This window comes from Cottoperca gobio, chromosome 2 (genome assembly GCF_900634415.1).
Source record: "Cottoperca gobio chromosome 2, fCotGob3.1, whole genome shotgun sequence".
Lineage (NCBI taxonomy): Eukaryota > Metazoa > Chordata > Actinopteri > Perciformes > Bovichtidae > Cottoperca > Cottoperca gobio.
This window is the reverse complement of record NC_041356.1, coordinates 10,621,598-10,649,459: the sequence shown is the minus strand read 5'-3', so window position 1 is coordinate 10,649,459 and position 27,862 is coordinate 10,621,598. Positions and strand designations below refer to the sequence as shown.

The 27,862-nt window shown below is 42.6% G+C and overlaps 4 protein-coding genes across 4 annotated transcripts in view; all 4 read right to left on the bottom strand.

The window, feature by feature from the left end:
* Positions 1–11: 11 nt before the first annotated feature.
* On the bottom strand, positions 12–5,266 carry LOC115018795 (transmembrane protein 182-like). The gene is made up of 5 exons (XM_029448014.1): positions 4,897–5,266; positions 3,490–3,586; positions 3,297–3,407; positions 3,077–3,214; positions 12–369 (listed from the first exon to the last, which is right to left on the bottom strand). The coding sequence occupies exons 1-5, from the start codon at positions 5,071–5,073 to the stop codon at positions 74–76; spliced, it is 819 nt and encodes a 272-aa protein (XP_029303874.1). The 5' UTR covers positions 5,074–5,266; the 3' UTR covers positions 12–73.
* Positions 5,267–5,415: 149 nt separating this feature from the next.
* On the bottom strand, positions 5,416–10,193 carry LOC115018739 (actin-related protein 3-like). Its single transcript, XM_029447935.1, is given in 13 exon segments — positions 5,416–6,424; positions 6,589–6,672; positions 6,815–6,940; positions 7,027–7,119; positions 7,201–7,374; positions 7,818–7,907; positions 7,909–7,962; positions 8,045–8,152; positions 8,456–8,551; positions 8,724–8,834; positions 8,925–9,049; positions 9,509–9,564; positions 9,992–10,193. Coding segments are annotated over 13 exon segments (1,257 nt in total). The 5' UTR covers positions 10,036–10,193; the 3' UTR covers positions 5,416–6,328.
* A 908-nt stretch (positions 10,194–11,101) lies between these two features.
* On the bottom strand, positions 11,102–19,802 carry LOC115018878 (ly6/PLAUR domain-containing protein 1-like). Its single transcript, XM_029448128.1, has 4 exons — positions 19,572–19,802; positions 16,681–16,815; positions 15,201–15,462; positions 11,102–14,675 (listed from the first exon to the last, which is right to left on the bottom strand). Exons 1-3 carry the CDS (start codon positions 19,618–19,620, stop codon positions 15,227–15,229), a joined length of 420 nt encoding a protein of 139 aa, XP_029303988.1. The 5' UTR covers positions 19,621–19,802; the 3' UTR covers positions 11,102–14,675; positions 15,201–15,226.
* Positions 19,803–20,816: 1,014 nt separating this feature from the next.
* LOC115018501 (nck-associated protein 5-like) overlaps positions 20,817–27,862 on the bottom strand; it is a 92,882-nt gene continuing 85,836 nt past the window's right edge. The window contains 1 exon segment of the mRNA XM_029447486.1: positions 20,817–23,003. Within this exon segment, the coding sequence (XP_029303346.1) occupies positions 22,692–23,003 (312 nt within the window). The 3' untranslated portion in view covers positions 20,817–22,691.

Here is a 27,862-nt window from a genome sequence, read left to right as displayed (position 1 = left end):
AAAGGTATATGGTTTTTACAGCTGTTGTTCCACTTATTTGTGCGATGCATGCACTTCCAATCACAGCACTTGATCACACTGCATCCTCCATAGTCAGGGAGGGAACCACAGATGCTGCAGGTTCAGGAATCCTGTTTCCTTTAACGCCCCGTGTCCCCTGGATGATCCGGCCCACCAGGATGAAGAGCAGGCCGGCCAGCAGGCAGAAGGAGACAGCGACTGGAGCGAGGAGGAATGAAGGACCGTGCTGGATGCTGAGGTGGAAGGAGGGGCAAGCGGAGGCTCTCTGATGGAGGGCGAACTGCTCCAGAGTGTCCAGGACCTGGACCCACGTCAGATACATCCCCAGCACTGCCAGCTGACACAGGCCTGACAGGCACGGACACAAAGGTTGGGAATGTTATGGCTACCATTCAAGTTTTCTACTTCAGAATTCAGCTCTAAATAAATGGTTTGTCATTTTGTATTACATATCACTTCGTCATGCTTTGTTATTGTCATTTGCTGCTGCTTTGTCCCGACTCTGTGGGACAGAGAGACACCGACAGAACACACAGCAGGACGCTCTTCAGGCCGTTCAGACACACACAGCTGCCGCTTCTTTGTTAGTCTCTGGACGGCATCTTCACCTTCATCTTTGCAGATGATGTAAATGTTTTAAAACTCACACCTGGACAATGACGTAACCTGTCTGGGCTTATTTTTGCAATATCCCGTACATGGAGAATAATTGGAGGCAAACTTGACGTTTGATTTATGGACCGAGACGCTCGTTCTACTGGTTTGGCAGCCGTGACACAGCAGATGCCTGCATCTACTGAGACGGAGGATATTGATTGTGGGTGTGAGCGATGTTTTGAGGACAGCTTTCCAAAGATATTACTGTCAACTTTGGTCTCCTCGTTGAAAGTCTTCAGTGAGCGATAGAGTTTAAACTCTGGGAAATCTTCCCACCTTCTCCCAAAACTGAAATCCTCAGGGGAGAAGAGAAGACTCAGCCAACAGCTCCAACAAGGGCACTGAAGGCAACACACACACACACACACACACACACACACACACACACACACACACACACACACACACACACACTTTTTAATGTTTAAGTAGATTTATATTGTTTTAAAGATTCATATTTTTCTGTCTAACCCTAACCCTAACCCTAACCCTAACCCTTTTTTATTTTTAATTGCATTTTCCTCATACAATTAGTAATTTAATCACTTTTCTGGATTTAAAAAAATGCATACACACCCCATTACTACACAGAGTTTTTGTCAAATTATTAATTATTTTTAGTAATAAATAATTACTTTCAGAAAAAAACTCTTCAATCCAAAATAACTTTATTTAAAATTCTAGTGAAGATTCAAAGATTCCAGATATGTGAACTTCGGGGAAAGAGTGAATCGTGCCGCTCTACAATAAAAGAGGTCTTTATTATTGAATTATTTGTTATTGAGTTTGAATATTTCCAGCAGTGTAATAACATAGCTTCAGTGAAGAGTTGCGTACGAGCAACATGAGCGGAAAAGGATAAAAGAAGACGAGATGGACGTGGAAAACTGGATGATAAATGGTTAAAAAAAAAAGAAATATTTAAATATAGAAATATTTTGGGTTAGGAAAGTATGATGAGAATCTGAACTCTTGGCTCAAAGCTGCTGCAGAGACGCTTCAGGCAACAGTTGGACTCCTCATTTCCATTATTACTACGTGGCATGTATTATTGTAATGTTTCTTTAGCCGTACCACATGTGACCACAAATTCTTCAGGTCATATTTCTTCTTCTAGCCTATTGATTTTCTCAATCCAAGACACATAAAGAGCAAGTAGATGCAGCGAGTTGACCACCAGCTGCACCCAGAACGGAGGAGACCCTCCACTGCTCGCATCACGACATTTCATTTCATTTATTACATATTACATGTTTGTCGTCGTGTCTTTAGAATAGACCTTTGGTTCGAGGGGAAGTAACAGGTTCCAGATGCCATTCATGACACTTGACCACTTATACAAGTAGAAATAATTATGGCACTAAATGTCATTTTAGATTTTAATATCTAATCATGCACAGTTTGTGACGGGGTCTCCTCTCGGAGGATACAAACAATTAAATGTCAAATGCGGTCCTTCCTGTTTATATGATGACATTAATAAGCTCCTGTCTTAATATGTACGGAAGCCTTGAAGGTCCAAGCACTGTAAACACAATGAGAAGACTTTTAACTATCAAGGTTGGGAAAATAAAAATGGGTGATTACTTTTGTGTTTTACTGAAAAAACTTTTGCTTTCCCCCTCGCCAAACTTTGACTTAATTCAGGGAAATATTCCAAGTACTTCAACACCTTCGGGTCAAAGCAGGTTCGGTATGAATCCCACTGCGCTTCTTGGAAAAAACCCGCCCTGCCCGCAAGCGCAAGTCTGTATGTGGCAGCTCTGCCGCTGCACAATCCCCACACACACACACACACACACACACACACACACACACACACATGTAGTTCCTTTAATTAACCAACTGAAATAATCTTCATAGCTACCCTTGAAATAAATTATGATCACATACTTTTTCCTAAAGTTACTCCAAGTTATAAAACTGCCTCTTCATGACCTACATGAGTAAATCAGATCCAGATCCGAAGTCGCCCTTTCAGTCAGTTTCAGTGTTTAATAGGTGCAGGGCAAGCAGGAGACACTATCCTCTCTATTATGCATATATAACATAATACACACACCTTTACACAACTTACATTTGAGTAAATGAATCAAGAAATGTGTGTGTATGATGTCTGTCCGCGTGCACCACGACCCCATGCTCTAAATGTGTTTAATCTCTCCATACACTGTAAACACAAGTTACATATATGGTGTGTTTGCAAGTTATATAACATTAAAGTCATGTCTTTTCTTAAAACTCACCTGGAAGACAACATGAAGGCTTTCAGTCCTTTTTAGAGCATGGAGTAGTGGTGCCCCCTGGTGGCCGAAACGAGTATCACACGACTACACATTCATTTAGAAGGAGCACCCTGGCAAACCCTTTTCTCGCTTCCACATTGATTTGTCCTCACCTCCACAGAGAAGAAGAGCCCCACCCACTTTATGGAGTCTGTGATTGGTCAGTGGGCCGGCACAGATGGCAACAAATCCGCCAATGACGACAGCTGCCAAGCCTGCGACGAGGAAGATGCTCCAGAAGGTCCGAAAAACTGAAACGAGGGAAATGAGGCCTTTTAAATATGTGAGATTATGCAATTATGTCAAAATAAAATAGGACAAAATAACACCAACCAATGGCAGAGTGGTGTTCATACGGTTCTGCGGGGAAACCGTGCACTGGCTCATGAACAGGAAACGGAAAGAGGAAGGCGGCATGGCAGACCTTTGATGGTGGCTGATTGGCTGAAGGGAAGGGGGCAGTTATGATGCTGTTGTTTGCCAAACTTGGAAGCGTAATTGCATTATATAAATGTGAGGTTCTTACAGATCCAAAAGTCCCATATAGAGCGTTCATTAGAGGGGGTCATGAACGAGCACCGCCAAAACAGACCCTCGTGGAAGATCCTCACGCCGTCTATAGCCTGAAGAATCAGAAAACAAAATGATTCAGGGTCGAGCATTTCTTTTCTAAAGAAATATGAAGATTAGTAAATAACAGCATTTAGATGTCCCAGCGAATAAAAGCCAGACTCAACAGGTGTCAGAGTGTCCGCAGTCTGCTGCAGAACGACAACAGCAGACTGCGTCGCCTTCAGCTTTCTGTAAATAGATTTGATTGATGGTGTACAGTGAAGACAGCGGGGGATTCATTACTGACCGTTTGCATTCAGGGAATAAGACTCTTCAGGGGACAAATGGAGGATTGGGAGGACAATACTATTGACGATCCGGATTATGAATATTCCCACGATGAAGATGATTCAGAGGACGATCCTGCCGTAGTCTCTCCATCAGATGAACACCAAGGAATGCAGCAATCCTCCACAGAAGTGACATGTGCATCTAAAGATGGTAACATCTCCACACCACAGCCAGACTGTCATCTTCCAATGTCATCAAGAGGACTCCAGGCCCTCCAACATCTGCTTCCACACGAGTTGATGATATTCAATCAGCATTTCAGCTCTTCATATCCCACCAATAGAGAGGATCGTACTGGACATGACCAACTCAGAGGGGAGGCGTGTATGTCAGAAACATGGAGGCCACTGGATCAGATTGACTTGCATGCGTACATTGTAATCCTGAGTGTGCAAGTCAAGGGGAGAAGCAACTGCCAGTCTGTGGGATGAAGAGAAGGGAAGGCCAATCTTTGGAGCCACAAAGTCTCTGGAGTCATTTCACCTGATGTCTCGGGTGATCCGATTTCACAACCGTGACACCAGAGCTGGTCGACGTGAAAGAGACAAACCGGCTGCGATCAGAGACGTTTGGGATAAATGGGTCCAAGTTCTTCCTCTGTTGCACAATCCTGGTCCCCGTGTTACTGTAGACGAGCGCCTTGTTCCATTCAGTAAGACAAGAACCTCTTGTGTGAAATGCAAGAATCACATCTGCAGGAAGCACACAGTCACATTCTGCCCATCGTGTGGAGAGCATTGAGGATGTGAGGAGAATACTCTGAGATCTTTGAGTGGATCTACACAGTAAGGGTCAATATGACCCTAAACCTAATTAACCTAATTGTTTTTCAACATAACACAAGGGTCAACAGCTACCTTAGCCCTCCGCTCAGGGCGGTGTGGGCGTGTACACAGCTTTATCATTCTTATTGGTAGAATAATACTTCCATCAAAGCTCAGGCTCAGGTTCAACCTGACGTCTAACCAGCCACGAAGGCTTTAAATGTTCTGATCTTTACGAATGAGCTTGAAGTGCTCAGTTGGAATACCTTGGTGCCGCTCTGCCCCTCTCTCAGGCCTCTTCCTCCGTCTTCTGTCCGGCTGCAGGACTCGGCAGCCAGCAGCCAGTACTCCGTCCCACAGGAGAGCAGAGAGAACAGAACCCCCACTGCTCCAAAGAAGAAAGCCAAGAAGAGGAGCACCTTCAGCCTCTCAGCAGGAGACATGTCTCAGTCTCACCTCCCTTCTTCTTCTTCAGTCATCTGTCTCTCTTTCTACATCATTTCATTCTCAAATAAATAGAATAAACTCACTAAACGGCTGCTAGATCCATGTGTCCATTACTTAAGAGACAACCCAGGCGTCTGCACACCGCTTCCCCCGACTTACTGACCAATCAGGTGCATCAAACAGTCCGGTGGAAATAAACTCTTGCGTCAGTTTGAATGGATACAGTTACAGGGGGGGGGGGGGGGGGTTTACTCTCACACACATATAGCTGTGTTATGTTGAGAACAGAGACAGAGAGGCAGAGAACCCTTCAAGCTTTAAGAAACAGAGATCACAACTGTAGAAATATCTCCTTGGCATTTATTGGAATGCCAGCATTGAAATCCAGATTTGGTAACAGTACAAGGCTCTCCAGTAGAACTGAGATCTAGGCAACAGTGATGGTCCAACAACAGTCATTCAAACTGCATGTTCATATATTAATACATCGAGACAAGTTGGTTGAGAGATGATTATTACAAATAAAATTAAAAAAAGGGAAGCGGTGACGATGTGTCACAACGCCGCGGGAGAAGAGAAGACTTCAGTGAAACCTGGGGGGGGGGGAAGTTACTTGAACAGATTAATACGATGTTTTTGAAATGCCTAACTTGATTTAATAATCTCAATTCAAATAAATATTTCTTCCAGGTGCTGAAGGACATTTATAAAAAAAAAAAAAAGAAAAGTAAAGAGCAGGAATGGTCATGGTTTGTTTTTTTGTATGTTTGCACCCATTTGATGAATAAATGATCAAAACGGTGTTTTATTCCATATTTGTGGAACATGAACTAAGCTAAGCACGGCCCGCTTCTTCAAACAAAGCCTTTTCTTTTTTAGAGTATATAACAAATAGCAAGAACCCAACCCATATACACAGAGAAGTGCATTTATACAGGACTCATGTTGATTAATTACATATTACAACCCTGTGAGGATATTATAAGTACATATACGAGGCACGCAGAAATTAAAGATTTATCACCTATTATTAACCTACTTGCAGTAAACTTTTTATTTGAGGATCCTTTGGGCCGAGTCGCCTCTTGCCTCTAATTTGTGAGGATCTCGCCGCTATTTTGGCAGTTTGTTTGGTCCACTGTCGCTTGCTCCGAATGAACGGGTCTGTCGGAGCATCCGTGCAAAGGCTCGTGGGACTTCCACAGCGACGTGAAGTCTTGCGGCGCTTCCTCGCTTTTCCTCGGCGCTCCTCTAGGACATGACTCCGAATACGGGGTTGTGGCGGCAGATGCTCGGCCCGATCTCCTCGTAGTCTTTCTTGGTGTGGCACACTTGGTAAAACTCAGGCTGCGGACAGAAACGACGCCGTTAGCACCGCTTCATGGTCAAAACAAACCACGTACAAACGTCTGGGGCAAAACCGTTGCTATTTATTTATAGGAACAGTTTCTATCTTCTAATATTTGTTGATGATTATGTTAGAGGAGCAACAAATACTGTATTATACTCACAGTGGACGCCAGCATTGATCCTCCGAACCAGACGGCGTACCTCTGCATGTGATGAGTGATGACTTGCACGTCGATGGGCTTGGGCTGCAAACAAAACAAAAAGGATAACCTGGTCAGTAACGAAGCACAGAACATCACTTCCTGGGAACGTTCTGAAGAGAAAGGGAAACATTTTGCATTATTTGTGCTGCATTTCAAAAGGTCTTATCTTCATCCTGGTTCTCACCTTCAACTTGCCGCCGCTCAGCTCTTCGCTCATTTTCAGTCGAGCGTCCACGGTCCTCTTGAGGTCCCTCTGCATGCGTCTGCCGAAGTCCCTGAACATGGTGGAGCCTCCGGAGAGCACAATGTTCTGCGACACAAAGAGGTGAGGACGTTAATAAAGGCAGACGCACAGACCGACGGTTGTCGCGGCTGTAGCGGCGTGCGTTTCTGCACCTTGTACAGCGGGCGTCTGACATCGATGGGGCAGTTCTGGATGACTTCGTCCACCACCTCAGAGATCGGCTGGGTGAAGTCTGGGTTGGCAAACTGGAAGAGACAAAAACAATTTGACCCTGAAATTCTGCTTTTCATCGTCAGCAGTACATCTCTAAAAACAACGTGTTGTACCTCCGGGTGGAAGAAGATCTCAGGCCCCAGGAAGCGCTCGTAGCCAACATCGATGGTGAACTCCTTCTTTGAGATGGAGTTGATGCCCGTGTACTGTTTGATCCACTTGGAGCCGTCTGTGTCGTACTTGCTGAACTCCTTAACAAGGTCAGGGCAGACGTAGCTATACCGCTCCTAAAGAAACCAAAACAATGCAGTACAACTTTCAGAGGATACTAAAGCCATGTTGTGGGAACTCAACGCCGCGCTGCCCTCTAGTGGCCGGGCTGAGAAATGCATGACAAGGACAGCAAAGCACAACCAGTCGTGTCTGTTGATCGCTTCCATTTTCAGTACAACAACGAGCATGACTAAAAATGCAAGAACATAACGTCCTTAAATTGACTGCAAAACAACTTCTGTGTGACATGTGAGGATGTGTGGAGTCAACATCTTTATACAGAGCTGCATTAGGGAAAGGCTTAGTGGGAAAATACACCGTAGTATCATTTGGCAAAATAAGAAGCTCCTCAAGTTTTATGACTTTACTGTAAAACATCAAATATTAGCACTTGGGGAAAGCTTTTAATGTTTCTGAAAATGTTTATTGTGCTATGAAATGTAAAATGAACACCGACCTTAACAGCTTTAGCGGTCTCCAGGGACTGTTCCGGCGGTATCCCCACCTCTCGTTCCCTCAGCAGCTGTTGGGTGAAGTACGTGATGTCCTCGACCAGCGATGGGGATGTGCTTGATGCAGCTCCCGATGACGTAGCCTTCAGCCTGGAAGACACGCATGCACGAGTTTAGGGTCGAGAACGAAGAAGGAGCTAAAAGAGAATCACGGAAAAAAGGCGACACTCACCACTGGGATGACGTGTGTGACTCCGTCTCCGCTGTCGATCACAGTCCCCGTCAGCGTCCGTTCTCCCACCTGTCTGGATGTCCAGGAGGCAGCCAGCGCCAGGACAGCCTGAGGCACAAATCATGTCACTAAAAACTGCCTCAGTTAACAAAGTGGCAACAACTATTAGAAATACTGAATGACGACATTGTCAAGTGGGAGCTTTAAAAACAGACTGAAACTTGAAAAGAAGAAGTGAAAACTGGCATTTCCCCACCGAAGCTCTGAGTCACATTCTGAGAGTCAAATCTAATTCTTGTCTCAAGCTTTCAAACGAGCCCAAAAATGGCTTCTCGAGCTGCGTACGGCCGGCTGATTTAAGAGGATATAAATACAGGTTGGTCATTTCAGGTGCTGGCTGCTGGTGCTTACCTGAACAGCAATGTAGAGACCGGGGACATTGAACGACTCGAACATGATCTCTGCGGTGTACTCTCTGTTCTCCGGTGTGTTCAGGGGAGGCTCTGTCTGGAGACACACACACACACACACACACACACAACTCACGTCAATACAGAAGGACTTTTACGAAAACTATTCATTTTGTAATCTAGAAAAGGTCGACAAATGCAACTAAGGGACGAGATTTAATTTAGATTATGCCACAGAGTAAACTAGAATTATAAAGCTCTGGTCTTACCAAAAGAAAGTAATGGTCTTCAGGTTCTGCCCGCAGATACTTGAAGATGATCTGCTCCATAAATCTCTCCATCAGGTCCCAGTCCTCCACTATCCCGTGACGGATGGGCCACTGGAAATGAAGAAGGAACATTTCAGAGTCTAAATCAGACAAAAAAAGAAAGAACATCCCCCTCTGGCTCAGTTCGAATGTCCCGTCTACCTTTGTTGCATATGATGGTTTGTCAATGGCTTCATCCCCGATGAAGAAGTCCAGGTCATCAACACCTTTCATCATCCTGCGCTGGGCCTGGTCTCCGACCTTGGCTGATTCTTTGATTGCGATACCTGGAGATGTTCATACACATGGGGACGGTTTGTAATTAAAAACAGATATTTAATAGACTGTGGGGTATAGTTAAAGAGAATCTCCACTGATGTTATTCTCCAGGGATATACTTTTAAAGACACTGGCATTATTTCTATTGAAGAGAAGGTCACAAATATGTTGGTTCCTTTTTTAAGAGCAGTGATTTCCTGCTCAGCTCAGCACTTTTTTGCAGGATTAATCGTGCATTAATTACACTGAAACTGTGCAAATGTAATAGTTACATAAATATAAATAAAAACTATTGTTAACAATATCAAAAAACAACCTCTTGGTATGATTTCATTGATACACATTCATATAAATTAGGCTATAATTATTTTAATTACACATTAGTATAGTTCAACTGGATCTGTGAGAAGATGAAGTTAAAATAACAATACAATGATGAAGAAATGTGCATTTTCTCATCTACTTACATGAAGGTATGATGAACTGTGGTTCTGTATTTCCTGCATAACCAAGCTTTGTGTACCTACAAAGGGAACACAACGAGGATAAAGGTTTAGGAACAGTTGCTTCCTATGGTTAAAGTGTTTGCTGTAAACTATAGACAAATTGACAACCAAAATAATCTGGATAAATGATTTCTGCTATGATAATTGTCCAGGAAGTAACATTAGCTTCGGTAGCTAGCAGCAGCTAACTGCAACGATCAAGCTGCATTGAGAATTAAAGCACACAAAATTAACCAGAAGGGCACTTTGGTTTGCTAATTTGCTACATTAACCTTAGCTTCACATACAATATAAGAATACATAAGTAAACAGATGTGGTTAAGTAACGTTAGCATCTTCAGGGCTACTCAGCTAGACGGGGCGTTAGCTGGAAGTTTGACAGTCGCTTATGTGGTCAATGAAAACCAGGCTAACGCTAGCTAGCATCCTATTGTTGTCACTTACCCCGTGCCGCAGTCAACAACACACGCCGGTAGCCGACCAGCCATGCTTGCTCTCCTTTAATCTATCTACAAGTAAATATATCAGGCGCCCGATATGAACGGATATGTTAACAGTAACTGATTAAAATCGCAGCAGCCTGAATGAATAGCAGTCACGGACGATTCAGGAACGCTTCCTGGTTTGGTGAATTTTCTTCTAGTGCAGAGTCAGCAGCTTAAAATGCGCCATACTGACCCCTGGTGGCCGGGGACTGGTATTGCAACTAAGTTTGAATTTAAATGTTTGTTTGTTTTTATTAGATGTTAAAATAAGATAATACAATTGATCATAGTTTCATAAAACTTAAAACTTTTTTAATACAATTCTTGAGTTGCAGGAATACTCAAAAACTAAAAGGTTAATTTATAATGTGTAGTTAATGCAGAGTGTATAGGGGGGAAGTATAAAGCATAAAAGAATCAGATTAAAGAAATGTCACATAATTATTAAAATACTAAATATGCATATTATATAGGGCTACATACTCGGACTTCTATTGCATGACACACATTAATTTTTGTACACATATAAAATACAAATAAAATATTCTTTTACGTTTACAATGTTAAAAACAATGTTGCAAGCAGGCCTGTACGTATATTGTCTGTGGTTTTACAGTGGTTCTCCATTGAACAAAAAATTGAAACCAACCTCATCCAGCCCTGCTGACTCCCCCAGATGATATCAGTGATTTAGGTGCCATCAAGGGCCAAACTAAATGGTCTTCACCCTCTATGACTGCATGGAGGGCCACTGATAAAGACGATATAAGAGCAGAAGGATGCTTTAGGGCTTTATTCTGGCTTCAGAGCACCATACCACATTAAGACCAATCCCAGGGCTTGAGAACATTGGCCCTTTGTCCTCAGGCAGACTCATCACTCACACAAGAGTCTCTTAACCACTGACTCTTCTGGAAAAGCCTTTAGCTGTGGAGCCAGGCCATAGAAACCCTCGATCAAGAACTGTGGGTGGAAGTACTTGGTTCAGCATCATCAGAGCAAAATATTTGCCAAAAGAAGGACTTTCCTTTTACATTATAATGATTGTAAATGTCTTATCAGGCAATTATCCAGTCACATAAGAATACACTTTATTTATAACGCTTTTATCTTCATGAATTTGAATAGTGGGAGGAATAAAAACAAGTGAACTATAACACCGAGAGATAACAGGGAGAGTGTAAAACTGAAAAATCAGCTGCCAGTTTCTGCAAGTGCTTAACATCCCTGTGCGTCACTGTTTTGAATACTAGAGGGCACCAGTGCTCTCGTTTGAAAGAAACAACAGAGAGCACTGAGCCCGTCACTTATTGTAACAACATACAAAATGTTTCAAGCAACGGTCCACCAACACATCTAATAAACCCTCCTCCTGTAATCGAACAATGGGAGTAACAAGGGGATTTTACAACCATTCTTCCAGCCAGTTCTCTTTTATTTCTCTGCTTCTTGCAGAGGTGCAATGTATTTAACACTCGTGCTTGTTAACTTTCCCACAGCCGCAGATTAATTTCCCCTTTGCACCGCTGTAACTTTGGGGGGGGGAGGTATTTAATTGTGTTTACTTTTCTTTATTGGCTACTTACGGGAATGAATTTGTATTTAAGGTATAATAAAAATAGACCTATTGATGCGGTTAATACATTTGATTCATGAATAATATTTAATGCAAATAAATGGGATTAAATGGACTAGTTGTTGTATGATGTACAGTATCTATATATAGCTGTGAGGGTAATTGACTCTCTGGAGGTTTTTGATCTTGTCCACTGTTAGTCCTGCGAACTGCCCTGAAAAACATCCCCACCCACAGCAGAACGGATCATATCCAATACACTTGGCCTACACAGTAAACAAAGTAGATGAGTTGAGGTCCCTCATCAACTGAAGTATTTCCACTGCCAGAGCCCTAATGTGACTGTGGCTGCACGCACGTCATTACAGCAAGGCAGAGGTGGGCCTTATTATTTTTAATAATCTCCCGTTTTTGCTGCTTCTTAATCCTGAGAGATCTGCAGTCTGCACTTCACCTTCGTCAGTCCTGACTCCTTCCACCTCCTCCTCCTCTGTGTTCAGGCTTAATGATGCTCTGTCACACAGGAGCACCCTCACACTGCAGGAGGCTTTTGCTGCGAATAGACCTTAAAGTTTAAGCACAAGTGAGGTTTAACTCCATCATATCAAAACACTAAAGTCATCTGATTTGTTCATTTTGAGCTGAACGTAGCTGTGTTTGAAATATATTTCTCATCGTTCTGCAGAGTTATTGTAAATGTTACTCTGGACTGCAGGACGCGTCCAGTGGGAGCTGCTCTATTGTGCCTCCAACAATGCACAATTGTCGTGGAGATAATTGAAAATGGTTACTTGGAAACATTATTATGGCGCTTACAAGTCCATCATCGCCCGTTTCTCATATCTGATTTTGCTGAATTAGCTGGATTTTTGCGGAATCTGCCACAAGACAAAAACAGGCATTGTGAAACAGGTGTAGTACAGAGTGGATTATGTGCAATCTGCATTCACTGCTCATTCTGACACAACCTGAATCGTCTGTTCCATTGCAGGCTGGCAGTGTATATTTTTTAATAATTGAAAATGCACACAGGTAGACTCAAGAATAAGAAATGTGGAATTTGTTCCTTTCTACTCAATAATGCATTAAAAGCAGTATGTGCATGCTCATTTAGAAACACACAGAGGTTGCACAATGCACAAACAATCAATAGATGGGTGATGAGTGATGGTAGCATACTGAGATGGAGCTAATTTAATAAAACAAACTGGATCCACGCCGTCCTTAGCGTGGCTGTGTGAAGGTTAAAGACACGGGGAGAACTTTTAGGCCCAAACAACCTCCCAGGGAACATCACCAGCAGCGTTGGGTTTCATTTCCCAGAGTCAGATAAAGTCATCGCCTCCCCCCCAAGCTCCCTAAAGTTTATGCATGATATGGAGGCTGAGGTGAATTCTAATGTGGAGCCGTAGGGTTGGAAAGGCTGCACAGCACGCGGAGGTTGTTGCAGAGAAAATGTTTCAGCTTCTTCCTTTTTGCAAAATGAAATATTCTGCTTCGTGTGTTGAACAGTTTGCACCTGATGGACATGTGGCTTTTTATTGGTTTCATCATGAAGGGAAAGCTGTTAACAATAAATAGACTTTAATAAAAAAGCAACTTCAACGTAGCTTGAAAGGACCTCATTTAATACTAATTGCTGTTTAGGGAAAATGGAGACTCATTGGGATACGTCCAATTAAGTTCTTCTAATTAATTGGTAGCATAATCTGGAGAGTCTTTTCCCAACAAGTCAGCAACATGTTCTATTTGTTGACAGGAAAGCAAAGAAAGTTACATGGTTTTTAAAGCTTAATTGAATAATTCATGAGAATGCAACGTTCCCCTGAAAACCAACAACTGCTTCATCAGGACTAAATTACATTTTGCTTTACTGGAACATGAAGCTACGACTTCACAGCTGGACCGACGACGTACGAGCCGCGGAGCCACTCGACAGGTCGGCTTCACTGCAACATTTATTTACATCACATATCAGCAGAATACACTCTTCACAGAAGATCAATCAAGTGCCATGGACATTTATCTTTCCGTGTCCAGAAGCGTCAACGTACTTGCCAACGTACTTAACCATTAATAAAGTCGCGTGTGGCATTAAAATACAGTTAGAGAACTGTTTACAGCACATTCACTACATATAAATAGAATACTGTACGGATTAAAACTAATACATAAACAGGAGTCATGAAATAAATAGATAAATAAATCATTTGGATGGAAATATAAACTGATTTGGACAAAATGCCTAATTCATACAGAGAGCCAGATTTATTTTCATTGGTGTTGATTAGTGAATACAGTATTTGGTCGACAGCATTGGCAACATGCAAGCTACGATTTGGGGATATATTGAACTATTTTAAATTCTAATAGAAAGGAAAAGGAGAATGTATTTGTGCTTATAGCTTGTTCTCATTCTGTGTCTATGTAATATACTTTTTATATCTCATTGTAGCTCAAATAGCCTCATTTCACAAAGGAATATATGGAATATTAATACATCTCAGCGTCTTATCCGACAGTATCCACTTTTAAATCTTATGAGCGAGGATTAATAAGCAATAACACAAATAGGTTTTCCAAATCCATTTCAGCATCTCTCATATTCCAAGTAGTAAAATGTCAATCAATACTGTACGGCAGTGGAAAATATGCATATATATATGATAATTAATGTGCTGCGAGAGACCTCAGGAACCCTTTAGATTCTACAGCAACAGCAGCATTGACAAGAAAGCAAACGTACGGCGCTGCTTCAAACCATCGACCAACAGAAGCCCACAAAATAAAAGCTAAAAGACAACGACGTCCACGTGTAGCGTGAACATAACCTCGGAGCAGAAACGCTCCACTTCACAAAAAGCAAATAAATTTGAGAGATGCAGACCGGATGGTCCTTATCTGGTGATTCCACCTCTCCGGGTTTCAAGTGTCATCCTCAGTGGTTACGGCGTCGCATCGATCAGATTAACAGTTTCTCTCGACGCTGAGACGATACAAAGCCAGTGTGGTGTCCAAATCTGCTCCTTCAGGGTCTGGCGGCAGTGATCGCAGCTCCAAGGTGAATCTGTGACAGTGAAAATGTGCACACGTTAACAACACCTCAACACATGACATATTATATCTCTTTTGTTGTTTAATAACATCATAATTTGCTGCTTTACTTCCTGGAGTCTTCACTGGTTGTGCAGCCGAGAAATAGCCGGGCACATAATCGCATTAAACAACAACATAAAGTGTCAATGGCTAAGCTAACCAGTGACAGACTGTAGCCTGACATGTAACAGACACACTAAACAGTATCGATCTTCTCACCACGCTCCACCAGAGAGCAATTATGCATACTTCCAAAAATGTCAAACTTTACTTTTAATTGTGGCCTTGACTGAAGCTATTATTGTGTCTATAGGTCACTTTAGAAGGTTAATTACAGAAAAAAGTGTTCAGCTGAAGCTGCAAGGACAAGCTCGTTTAATTTGACTTCCTCTCCCGCTGCAGACATCTCTAACCTTGCAGGATGACACGGACAGATTCTGCTCTCTGACTTCTGTGTACCCTAATCTGGTTTCAGACTGAAGGAAACAAACTGTACAGCAGAGACGCGATGGTGTCCTCAGTCTACGTCACAGGGAGGAGCGTGAGCAGCGGCAGGGCGAAGGTCAGGAAGAGGAGAACAACCCGGTTGGACATCGCCGCCGAAGGGACGGGGCGCTTCCTCCTGGGCCCGTTGCAGAGCGGGGTGTTGCAGCAGGAGATGCACACTGAGTTCAGCCTGCCGGTGCAGAACTGCTGGTAGCCAGAGGAGGCGATGAGGCAAGCCCCAGAGGAGGCGCAGGACTTCCGATAATGAATTCCTGCAAAAAGTTTAAGTGTGTCCAGACAGAGAAAGCAGTTATTGGCCGGCCATCAAGCTTTGAGATGTTGCAAAACAGAAAATAGTGATTCATCTCCCCGTGCTGTAATTAGATTGAAGATATAACATATAAGAGCCTTGTGTTTTGCAATGCGGCAGCATTTTATTGCACTACAGGGCTGCAGCTATTGACATCCTGTCTGCTCTTATTCAGGGATGTTTGTCAGTATATGTTACAAACATTTATAAGCTTAAATGAAGAGGAAGAACTCATATTCTGCTGTAACTTTGTATTGCCCTCCAGAGCCACTGATGTTTCTCCATCTTATATTTATTGGCAGTGTTTCTTATGTTTTTATAGCAGGTCTTTTATCATTTATGCGGCATTTTTATTGTATTATTTATCTTGTGTTTTCTGCAAATTACATTTTCCCGACACTGGACAAGGAAAAGCTTTGATTAAATCAAATGCAGAAAGATTCGATCTCTGTCGGCAGAATGTATTTGATCTGGGAAGAGAGCATGAGAACTTTATAGGCCTCAGTGTTTGTCATAAATATGTTTCTACAGGAGACATCAGCTACTAAGCCTATAATTAACATCTATAGCGTTGCAGGTTAAAGGCCGTACTCAATGACATCACACAAAGCCACTGTTAAAGCAATTAAACCTGCAAACTTCTAACAAAATAGTATGAAGGCACCTGTCTGATGCTTCACACCACATGCAGCAGTCACCTTGGGGGTCCTTGACCTCAAGCTTTCTGCTTCAGAATTTGAGATAAATGCTTAAATTGCATGAACGTACATTTACCTTGGACACGGCAGCGTAGAGCCGATAAAGACAGCGTTTTATATACTTTTACGCTTGTGTTTCTGCTTTGAGAAAGGCTAAAACAGGACACCACCTTTCAAATTCCCAAACCGGTTTAGTCGGCGCTCGAGGCTGAAGCATTTCATTTTCTGTATCACACGATGCAAAACTAATCTAATGTTGTGGCAGCTGAAGGAAAAGCTCTCAACTTTGACGAATGAGTCGAATAAAGTGAGATAGTGACAACAACACACACATAGAAAACGACAGAGGACATACATCGCCTAAACATGTCATGCTTTGTCTGCAAGGCAACGCTTTCTGTAGCACAGTTACACAGTAACGGTCACATATCTAAATCCACGTCGGCAGCAAGCGTCCAGATTTACAGGAAACTGTCGCTTACCATCGGGTTTGACCAGCACCTCCTTCTGGCACATGTCCTGAACATTGACGGTGCAGTTGACGATGTACTCTGGCGTGGAGCAGTCATTCTGCTTCATCTCCTCACACTGGTAGCACTGGATCTGAAGAGCATCTCCTACACCATGCAGCAGGAACAATGTGCAAAGTTGAAGCAGACAGGTTGATGCTAGTACATCTTAGGTACAGTGACACTTTGACTAAAGGAAAGCCTGGTTTATTTGCTGTCTTGCAGAGATTTAGATGAGAAGATCCCTTCTGTGTGGTAAACATGAAGACACAGCTAGCAGCCGTTAGCTTAGCTTAGTTTAGCACAAAGGCTGGAAACAGGAGGAAACTGCTGCCATGTGCTGGACGGTGCATTGTGTTACCATCAGCTGTTTCTCCCTGTTCCACGTCTTTGTGCTAACCTAAGCTAATGAGAGTGGTATCGATCTTCTCATCCGACTCAATGCAAGAAGACATCAGGGCGAAGTCTTGGTTGTTACATTAAAAAGCCTAATGTTGAAAGATAAACTTGTCTTTACAGTGGAGACCTTGACACTTGCTTTCCTCTGCATTAGTTCAATGTCACCTATGTCCTGCTCTCTCCATGTTGTCCTCTCATGACATCACTTTTGTCCTTTCCTGTGTGCAGAGTGCAACACAGACATTCACCCACAATGTTCTCACTCCGCACGTTCTGTTTCCTCTTTATGTTTTCTTGGAGTCAAGCAGCAGAGGCTTTTATAGATTTAGCTTTGATGGTGTTGCACCCCCCCCCAAACAAGACTGATAGCTCTCCATGAGAGTGCAAAGTCATCTTCTCTGTCTTCTGCACGGTGTTGTGGCATTACGCCCGCGAGCAGAAGGGCAGTGTCGGGCGTTGTGTTGCTTTACAAAGCAAAGAAGCAAATCTTTGGGTAAAATGGAATCTCAGGTGTTTATATTTCTTAAGAGAGTCAACAGAGAGGTTATGGATGTGTGTGTGAGGTTATGGATTCACACACTGAGGTGAGAAAAAAGCTGTAAAGAAAGAAAGAATCAGCAAATCACAGAGTGGCTCTTTAAACGTCTCTTTTAACCCGTGGACTTTTATAGGTGATAAAGCTGCATTTACAATCAGGAAGAGAGATGTGATGCGTTCTGCCAGGGTGGAGATTGGCCATGTGGATCCCCCCCGCCCCCCCTGAGGTAGTAAAGATGTGAGTTTCTGACTGCTACTGCGTCTCCTCGTAAAGATAACACACGGCCTTCCTCCGAGCGTTCGCACATTTCGTCTGATGCTTTTAAAGCTGGCTGGGTGGGCTTTTCTTATTGCCTGAAGTCTCATCATTAATCTGAGTTTCTGCTTTAGCTGTGGGACCGAACACGGAGAGCATGCGTCATGTCTATAGACAGACGATGTGCGTGCTGTGCAATAAGCAGGACATATGTTCAGCTCATTGCATCGTAGGTAACGGTGAAGTCTATGCTTTTTATTGAACCTCTGAATGATTTGAACAGACGCCAGGAAATGAAAAGTTCTTTCTTGCAAGTAAATACATCAATGGGTGTTAATTGGCACAGTGGATTGTTTGTATACACCTGCCAGGTTCAATTAGTATTTCTAAGAGGCGTTCAATCAAAGCCTTCAAGTCCAGCAGACACACCTGCCCTTTCTTTCCCTAATATCTCACACAGGCTCTCCATCCCCACTGACATATATATTAGTAGTGTAATTATTGAAATGGCAGCAAACATTAATCTCAACTCCGACAGCGCCATCAAACGCATCTGATAAAGGTCCACATATAACATCACAACCCAGCCTAATTACTTTAAAGCAAGCAAATGGCTGAAAGCTCCATCCATCATTTGGGAGGAGATTGTAAAAACAAGGAACTTCTTTTTGGGGGTGGGGATATCTATCACACTGGAGGGCAGAATACAACTTATCAGTTTTTGCAGAAGATTGCTCCTAATCCATTTGTTTCTTCCAGAAAACAGAGAAAGAAAACTAATCATTTACACATTGTGCAAAACCAATATATTCTAATCACAATTCATTAACTATAATCTCTTCAGGCACAACAAAACAACAACATACTATAATAAACAGAGATACAGATGCAGGAGCAGCGGTGGAAACTGCAGCCTTTTTCCTCACATGAGCGCCAGCTTCTCCAAAAAGAGCAACATTGGACAAAAGGCAGCGTCCTCACAATCTTTGCCAACACTTGTGCTGGCAAGAAAACAATCACTCATTCACAGAAAACGTGTCTATCAGAGACATAGACACAGACAGCCCATGGGTAACTGATAATCACAGGTTTAAAGGTGTTATTGGCGTAAATCTGAGTTTCTTTCTTTTTCCCTTTGTGCCAAAACAGCGCAGAGGAGTCCAGCACAGCGCTGCTCCATCAGAGCGCAGAACCAGCAACAAATACAACCCCGCAACATGATTGTTAATTACTGCCCACTTTGTATACTTACTTACATGTACATTTAAAGAACATGGAAAAACAAAGTCAGCTAGTCATTTGTATTGTATGCAGATCTGCATGTCCGATTTTACGCACATACTTCACATACGCAGAGGAAATCAGTTACCAAAAGGCAATAGTTCTGTATTCTAAATGTAACGGCATTAAAACAAAAGCATTTATATCACGAGATTAAATAGTTTGAAATATCACGTATGGATGCATTACATGTAAATAATCAGTATTTGCTTTAGTCATTTTGTTTTTCTATTGCGCACGAATGTAGATCGCAAAGAAGTATCTCTTTAGCACGAATCACAACATATGCTTTGCTATTTCTGTTGGATACAAGCGGAACACATGCGCTCCTGACTGTGTGCCGTCACACAGCGACTGAAACGGGTCCGCAGTCTCTCCAACTTGCACTTACCTGCGTCGAGAAGGACTCCAAATAAAGTCGCAAAAACGAGAAGACGCATTCTCTCCGAAATGACGCTCGGAGGGGAAACATCAGCCCAAATGAACTTCTTCAGACTGAAGCATGGAGGACGAACCGCCGCAGAGGAAGCCCAGACACGGATCCGCTCATCTTCTCGGCTGGCTGAGGTGAGAGCAACAGCTCCGCAAAGTGTGGAGAGTCTCTTCTCCAGAGCAACCAGAGCGCACACATCATAAAGCGCACCACGTGACGGGAGCCTCGCAGTTGTCGTTTCCATATCTCAGTTAGTTTGTTTTCAGCCACTGTGGACAGAGAGAAGGCGACAATAGGTTTTCTACACGCAGTGAGTTTACAGATATTTGACATTTTATAATGTTATGACATTTAAATGATATTGCTGTGTTATTGTTGGAGAGGAATGAACATATATTAACATTAGTCCCTTTAATATCCTATTATATGATTATTCCAAATGTATATTAGGACTGTATCGTCTGTGCGCAACCTTTGCAAGTATCCCCAATCCTATAAGACGTTGGTGTTGTGGTGCTTTTTCACACTTGATTCACTGTAATACTTTAAGTAGAAATATGGTGACAATATAACATTCTGTTACAGTTTTATTGTATAGCATTTTTAAAGAATAATTAAGAAGGATTTTACTTGCAGCCTATAATGACTTTGGCACTGCTAATAACTCTCTTTAGAGTGCTTTTTTAGTGCGCATCTAAACTGTACCATACACTATATTACTTGTAGATGCTTTTTCATTTCCCCCTTTAGGTCATCCTCTAAAATCAAAGATACATACAAATCATAAACCTCACATTATTTGAATTAATCTGATTTTATTGCTGTTTGAATTTGTTTTGTGAACAGTATAAAACATTGCGCCTATTACTGAATCAGACAGAACAAGAAATCATCCGAGCGCGGGTAAACTAATTACGTTTATTTATACGCACATAATTATCCATCAAGGGACTAATAGTTATAAATCCCTCCGCGCCGGGCGGAGGGCAGTGTTGGAGCGAAGTGTCGCCGGCTCGGAGCTGCAGCTCGTGCTGACAGATTGTGAGAGGGAGGCGGTGATTACATGCGATGCCCTTGGGCTGAAATATTTCGTGTTTTCTCCAAATCTTTATTTCCACATTGAAAGAATGAATGAATCACTTGGTGAAGCACGTGCACCAACACACACACACACACACACACACACACACGCACCGTGCAAGCTCAGTTTGAAATAGGAAATAGTTTCTCATATTTATTTAGGAAATAGTTACATAAAATATAGCATTAAAGTCCGGTGTAACAGACAGAATTGCACACAGTAATAATAATAATAATAATAACATTAATAATAATTACCAAAGTAACACTGCTGGTAACCATTCTCTTTACAAAGGAACCAGGGACATTTAAGGAGAGAGGTGAAGCATGACAATCACACTACAGTCTGACAGTACAAAATGTGGGTATAAATACTGGACATCTAGAAAAATACACAAGTCCTCATCAGACTCTCTTCATACAATATTAACAGTTTCATAGAAAAAATTGAAACACAGTCGGCTCTGTTGATTAGCACCAGCTGGTCAAATTCCAGATAGAAATTTGGCATAACTCACCTAAAAGTTCAAATATGTCTTTAAAATAAAGTGATAAAATATTTTAGTATTAGCTCTTATTGATCAAAATAAAGATTTTGCTTTAAACAAGAACCCCTACAGAATTCCATAAGAAAAAGATACATGTTCAAACAGTAGACTTAAAACCTTGGTTGAATGATTGGCAAACAATGTACATCTTTTCTTCTTCTACACTTGCATATATCAATCAGCAATGCCCATTCTGATATTAACTTATAGCAATTTGTTTTATACAACATAATATACAACTATGAAAGGAAAACTGAGGTTTGGAGAGTTCATGTATGCTACGCTACGTGTGACTATAAACTAGGGAGTTTGGAGTTTTGCGTGAGGAACTCAAAGAAGCAAAAAGATTACTGAGTGTTATTTGTATTTGTCGACATTTTCCTGATGTCTTACAATCTACATTAGTCCAGTATGTTCCCTGAGCTACCAACAATGACACTGGGTGCGTTGGTTGTTTGTTGTACCGATGTACCAAGTGGAAACAGAATATGCTTTGCGTTAGTTGACATCATTAGATAACCTGCTGCTAAAACTGAGTATTGAAAATGAACATTTCGCACTATTTTCTGTTCCGTTTGCCGTTATTGGCAACATAACTGCTGGCATCAGGTTTTACCTTTAAAAAATATTTAAAATAGAAATGAATAACAAAATAAATCCTGTTGTGACTTTTAAAAATATAGCTTCAAAAAAAGAAGTGAACAAAGATGAACCAGTTGCATTATTATAGGCTGTGATATATTATCATTACAATATCTGGGCAACTTCAATGGGCAACATACTTAGCAGCAAAAAAAATAAAATGACACCTTAGGTTTGAATCTATTTACCAAACAGGAATGCAATCAAAGCAACAATGTTGTTGCAACTGTACGCCAATGTTGCCCATCAGCGTTGCCCCGAGAAGAAGCCCTGCTGCTTGAATAATCTTCCACCTTACACACTTTGTACAGTATTTGTTACAGTGCAATGATAAGAAGTTCCCCAGCATTGCGGAGAAACAATTGCAATAAGACAACGTTTTGTATCGCTGTCCAGTCCACCACACCCAGAGTCACACTATCAAAAGTTCTGGTTTGGTGTTTGGGTCGAGGTTTCATCCTCGTGTCTCCAGCTCCACTAAGTGCTTTGTGTTGTGTGTAGAGAGGACAGTGCTCCACCTGTGTTGGCGGGGCGGTAAGACCGTGTTAGTCCAGTCTGAGTCACTAAAAAATGAGTTGCAAGTCGAATTTGAATCAAAACCAGATCCAAAAGGGAGACCAAATCCAGAACAAACCAAGTCCAATTACTTGCAAATGGAAAAACTAACTCTTAGAGGCTCTTTAGATTCAACAGATCTAAATATCTACCTGAAAATCGACTCAGAAGAGAATAAAGGGAAGAAGAAGTGGCCTTGACCCGTCCAAGAGATAATCTGGATCGAGTGCGACAGCCTTCTTACTCTTTGCCACTACACTTCGTTGGAGCCCTGACTGGTGCAGGAGGAGAAGCTGTCGTACAGCGAGTCGCTCAGGGAGCCCACTGGATCCCCCCCAGGCTTGCTTGAGAAGCTGGAGGAGGAGGGCTCGTCCACCTTGCAACAGTCCTCCCCGCTCTTCCCCGCATCGGCCTGGCAGTCACCCCTGCGGCTGCCTAAGCTCGTGTCCGGATACAGGCTGCCGCTGCTGGAGCCGCTGTGATTCAGCTTGTTCAGGGACTCCAAAGAGAAGTCGAGAGAGGCCGGCTGCGCACTAACAGGCGTCTTCTCCGTGGAAATCTCCTTCTGCAGAGAAGAAAACATCAACAGGAGCACAACATATGTTAATTTATGGTAAAGCAGGTATAATTTGCTTCACCTTGTTTTGGTGAATAGACGCTGCACTGTAAATAGTTCCCCGTCTCAAATGCATGCCTGTGTAACTCCCACTCACTTCTGTTGCGTCTACAGAAACCCGTCATATTAATGGCGTTGCATGAGGTACTATTACTCTTGTAAAGCCAGTGGCAGTCTGCTTTATAGATTAGCGTAGTCTGGAATATGTTACTCAGGGGAAATGTGGCATGTAAAGCTGCTATCTGTTAACACTGCTTCAATTAGCCGGAGCAGTTCCATCTTGAATGCGGCAATGATTAGGGTGACTCCATGTGCTTGAAGTCGTGGCACTTCAGAAGGTATTAGAATTGAAGAACGTTATTATTGCGGGGTCTTATCAGTAGAGCGTATCGGGCCTTGTTGGCCTTTCAAGGGCCAACACACCTTTAGGCAACTCGGCAGTGATTAGACTCAAGTGCAGCCATCTGCTTCTTTTGTACTCTATGCTTATTGTCACATGACTCAATGCCCCATCGTTGCCAATGACCTATGAGAAAAACAGTCGACAGAGGAAAACAAAAAGCTAAAAATAGTCAGTTCATGATGTGCCAACTATTTTGTTATCTACCGTATGTCTTAAACTGCACATGAGGGAGCTGGTTACTGCAGCATCAAAATCCCTCCTCAGAGGCTGTAAACTACATTCTTCGGGAGGGTGCATAGGTATCTTTGCAGGGGTAAGTACACAGGGGAATAGCTGGAGGGTCCCGGCAACCTCTAGAGACGCTCTAAACCTGGACCATTTAGAGTTTTGCTGCGAGGTGTATCTCCCCTTAGACCCAAACACAGAACTACTCGACACGAGAAGCATGAGCACGTAAACACGGCTGCATCAGTCGTTAAAGTGGTAGAAATGTCTACGTGTTAGTAATGCAATCGGCAGGTTCTCTTTCGCAAGACATCAAGCTCATGACTGAGATGCTGATGTGTCCGAGGGCCAAATGCAATATTTAGAAAAAGCTCCTCATTTGTCCAAGTCCATGCAAGTCTTACACATTCATCAGGACGAATACAGTCTGCAAGTTCTTTAAACAAAAGTCCTGTTGCAGTACAATAATCTATCGTGACTGCGAGGACTCTCCCGTCTTTGTATTTAATGTATTTTAATTTCCAAGCGATCATCTCCACACTGAAATAAAGCAAGAATGTGATAGCTCAGTGCAATCCATACAGCTTCTAATTAAATGAATTGATTTCATTTGTGTTCATTTTGGATATAATTTAGATTTAACTGCCTCAATGCTCAATAGCATGTTGACCATAGATAAGCTGCAGCTACCTTCGCATTGTTATGAAACAGCCGTATTTATAAAAAGCTGTGATCTCCTATTCCCTAACCTGCAACTTTCCTGCATTTTCCATAATGCTTTGTGACAAGCCCTACAAAGGCAGCATGAAGTTTTTGCATTCAGTTGTATGTCAGGCGGCATGTGTGGGTTGTTGTTGTTCTCAGTCATCTTCCTCACGGGCCTGAAGCCTTGTCGGTTTCCTTTCATACCAGATAGTTAATTGCATTCACCTGCTAACCCAGGTGCAAACTGTTCTTTGAGTGGGGGCTGGAATGAAACCAGCCGCACTTAAGTATGAGCACTATTGGTACAATAAGTGCCTTCTTTCTCAAAATGTCTAATACGTGCATATAATTCTAATTTACTGTGGCTTCTGTCAAAGGAAATCATTAAAGTTTCATTTTTTTAAACTCAAAAAACTAACCATCTCATACTGTGATGCCGTATTTAGTTGCCTTCCACCCTAAAATCCCTTCAGACCCCATTAATGTGCACTGATGTGACCTTTCTCTGCAAGCACGATCACAGTACATGTGCAAAGAAGACAGAATCAAAAGCAAAAACAATGTGCCCAAAGGTGACATGGTATAAAATGTTGAGTAGCTTTGTGCAGGTGCGGAGGTTGAGCCCAAATTAAGCACAGAATTGGACTTCAACACCTACACACTGCAGCTCATAACACTTTTTTTGTTCATGTCAAATTATTATCATCCATGAGAGGTGTCGTTTTATGGCCTTGGGAAATGAAAGAGTGCACAACGTGATGTGGATCAGCGGAGCCGCGTCACAGTGAAGAACAGTCTTTGTGTGCCGACTCTCTCAGCTAACATCCTCTATATCTCGGAAACGAGAAGATAGAAAGGGAACGGCTGTCTTATCGCTGATTGGATTGGATTTGGGAGGAACACAATTACCAGCGGATCGAACCTTCCCGGTGCAGGTATCTGTACCACCTGCGGGGGTTCAGCCAAAATGATGGCTGCACACATAACTGAGGCTGCAGGCAGACGTCTCAGCGAGAGCTTCCCACTTGAAAACACAAGGGGCCAAATCAGCAATTGGTTCTGCATCACATGCCAGTAATGGGATGTCTAAACTCCTATTCAGTAGAGCTGCTCGCTACAAAAGCTTTTTGAAAGGATCTTTTATTGTGACTTGAGCAAGACATATTTTCTCTTTCCCCCGGCTGCTGTGTGTGTTTTTCTCTCTTTACCTTGATGCTTTTGAACAGATGTGTTTGTGCTTTAAAATGAAATCAAAACCAGTTATGACACTATTTAAGGTCTGCAATTCTTCTGGCATTCATTGTATTTACATTCAGAAAACATTACCTCCCTATCTTTTAGTAGTTATTATTTTTACTGGTAGCGGTGGAGTCCGCCATTCCCTCGCTGGATTAAGATTGCCGACATGAACACGGGGGATTCACAGTAGTAATACAGCGACTGGAGGCAACACATCTAAAGTTTGGTTGAAAAACTCACATTGTGTCCATGACATTGTGTAGACGAAGAGGATTCTGAATTTACTTTGCAATTCAGATGATGGCGACGAAAACAATGTGTATTGTCTCAGAATATGTGTCACCTTCGCCACCAGCATTGTGCGAATAAGTTGATAGCATTCTGTTTCTGGGTCTGTGCCGTCTGACTCCTGTATCGTGCTCATGCTATTAATGACAGCAACTCGCCACATATTCCTGTTGTTGATACATATTCGTACACTGATATGGTTCTGGTTATCCAGTGGCCCTATGTCAACTGAAATGTTCACGTTCCTTCGCCATGTAATCATTGCTCAAGGTAACAAGCTGTTCCACGCTTGGGGAGATGCCGTGCACGCTGATTGTGCACGCTAGTTTTGGACCCGGGTCACATAAAAACCAGGAATCTCCCAAACTTCGCCGACGCTACGCCTCGGCACAAGTTCTTTTCCTGCGGTAATTTCTTTCTCATCGTGCAGACAAAGGATGGAAACATGAAAGAGAAAATAGTGAGTAAGCAGGAAAAAAATCTTTTTTAGAACAAAAGTGAGACGAACAGACGAAGAGAGTTGTTCGGGAGAGACAGAAATAGAGAGGCGACTCTGAAAGGGAGACGGGGAGAGACACAATGGAGAAAGAGAGACGAAGGAGAAGGAGAGGATAGAAGGAGAGGGAGGGCGAGGGCCGCCGTTAGCAGGGCTGTCAGGTGCTGTCAGGATGATGAATGGGAGGCCAGCGCGGGCTGTGAGGGCTCTGATGGGAGCCGCTGAGCTTTACATCACTCTCCTGAGTGTTTGTGAAAGGTTATTAAAGGGGCTTAAATCACCGGGCTCTGACACAGGCTCGCTACAAGCCACCAAACTTCCCCAAACTGCCACCGATGAAAACGTCTCCTAAGTCAAAAGGTGTCGAGCCACGACAAAAGGAAAGCGGGCGTGCAAGTACGGACGTGCAGGTACGGACATGCGCTGAGAGGGGTGAGGAGGTGATGACATGCAGATGAATTGTGTTTTTCAAAAGAATAATGTAGGGTGAATGAGTTCAACGGCAGTGATCCATCATCATGGCTGCTTCACAGTTTAGGAATAAGGTTATTGTCAAACATGAATGTCAACATTGGCTTAGAATGGAAGAATACGGAGTCTTCTAAGTCTTGCTTTCTTACACACGGGAATCCTAAAGTCAAGTAAATTTGTTCTTAATTCTGTCTTCTTTACAAATGTGTTGTGATCGTGCCAGGCTAAGAAAGGTCACATCAGTGCACATTAGTGGGGTTCGGTGGGATCAACACTTTCTTTTTTCCTTTTATACAAATATACATGCATCACTTCCTGTTTTGATAGTACTTTGCTAAGACCTCAAGATTTGTCACATAAAAAAAAAAATGTTTTCTTCTGAATAAAACAGAATTCTATGCACTTATAAGATATTTTGAGAAAGAAGGCACTTAATGTACCAATAGTGCTCATACTTGAGTGCTGCTGGTTTCATTCCAGCCCCCACTCACAGAACAGTTTGCACCTGGGTTAGCAGGTGAATGCAATTAACTATCTGGTATGAGAGGAAGCCAACAAGGCTTCAGGCCCGTGAGAACAACGGTAGTGGAAAGTGTGATTATGGACACACCAGCTGTGAACTATCGTGCACTTATGGACTGTATTTACTGTGCCACTTTATAATTGTGGATTATGTCCTTATCACCGAAAAGTCTTTTTAAATAAATGAATGCAGAGGGGGTAAGTGTGTGCGGGAATCGACTTTCTCTTTGAAATTGAATCTTCGGGGGAATTGATTCCCGGCACCACAAAGAGACAAATCAAGTGGTGTGCGTGTTGCCTTCTACTCATCTCGGACGGGCCATGATACCAGGTTGTTTTGGGACTTGAACTTTTGACCTGTCAGCTTTGGTTCAGTCCTTTCGAAGCTCTATGTGCTACCCAACTGCCCAGAAATTAAGTCTGCCGCATCCAATTAAATAACGGTCAGGTTTGAGGATG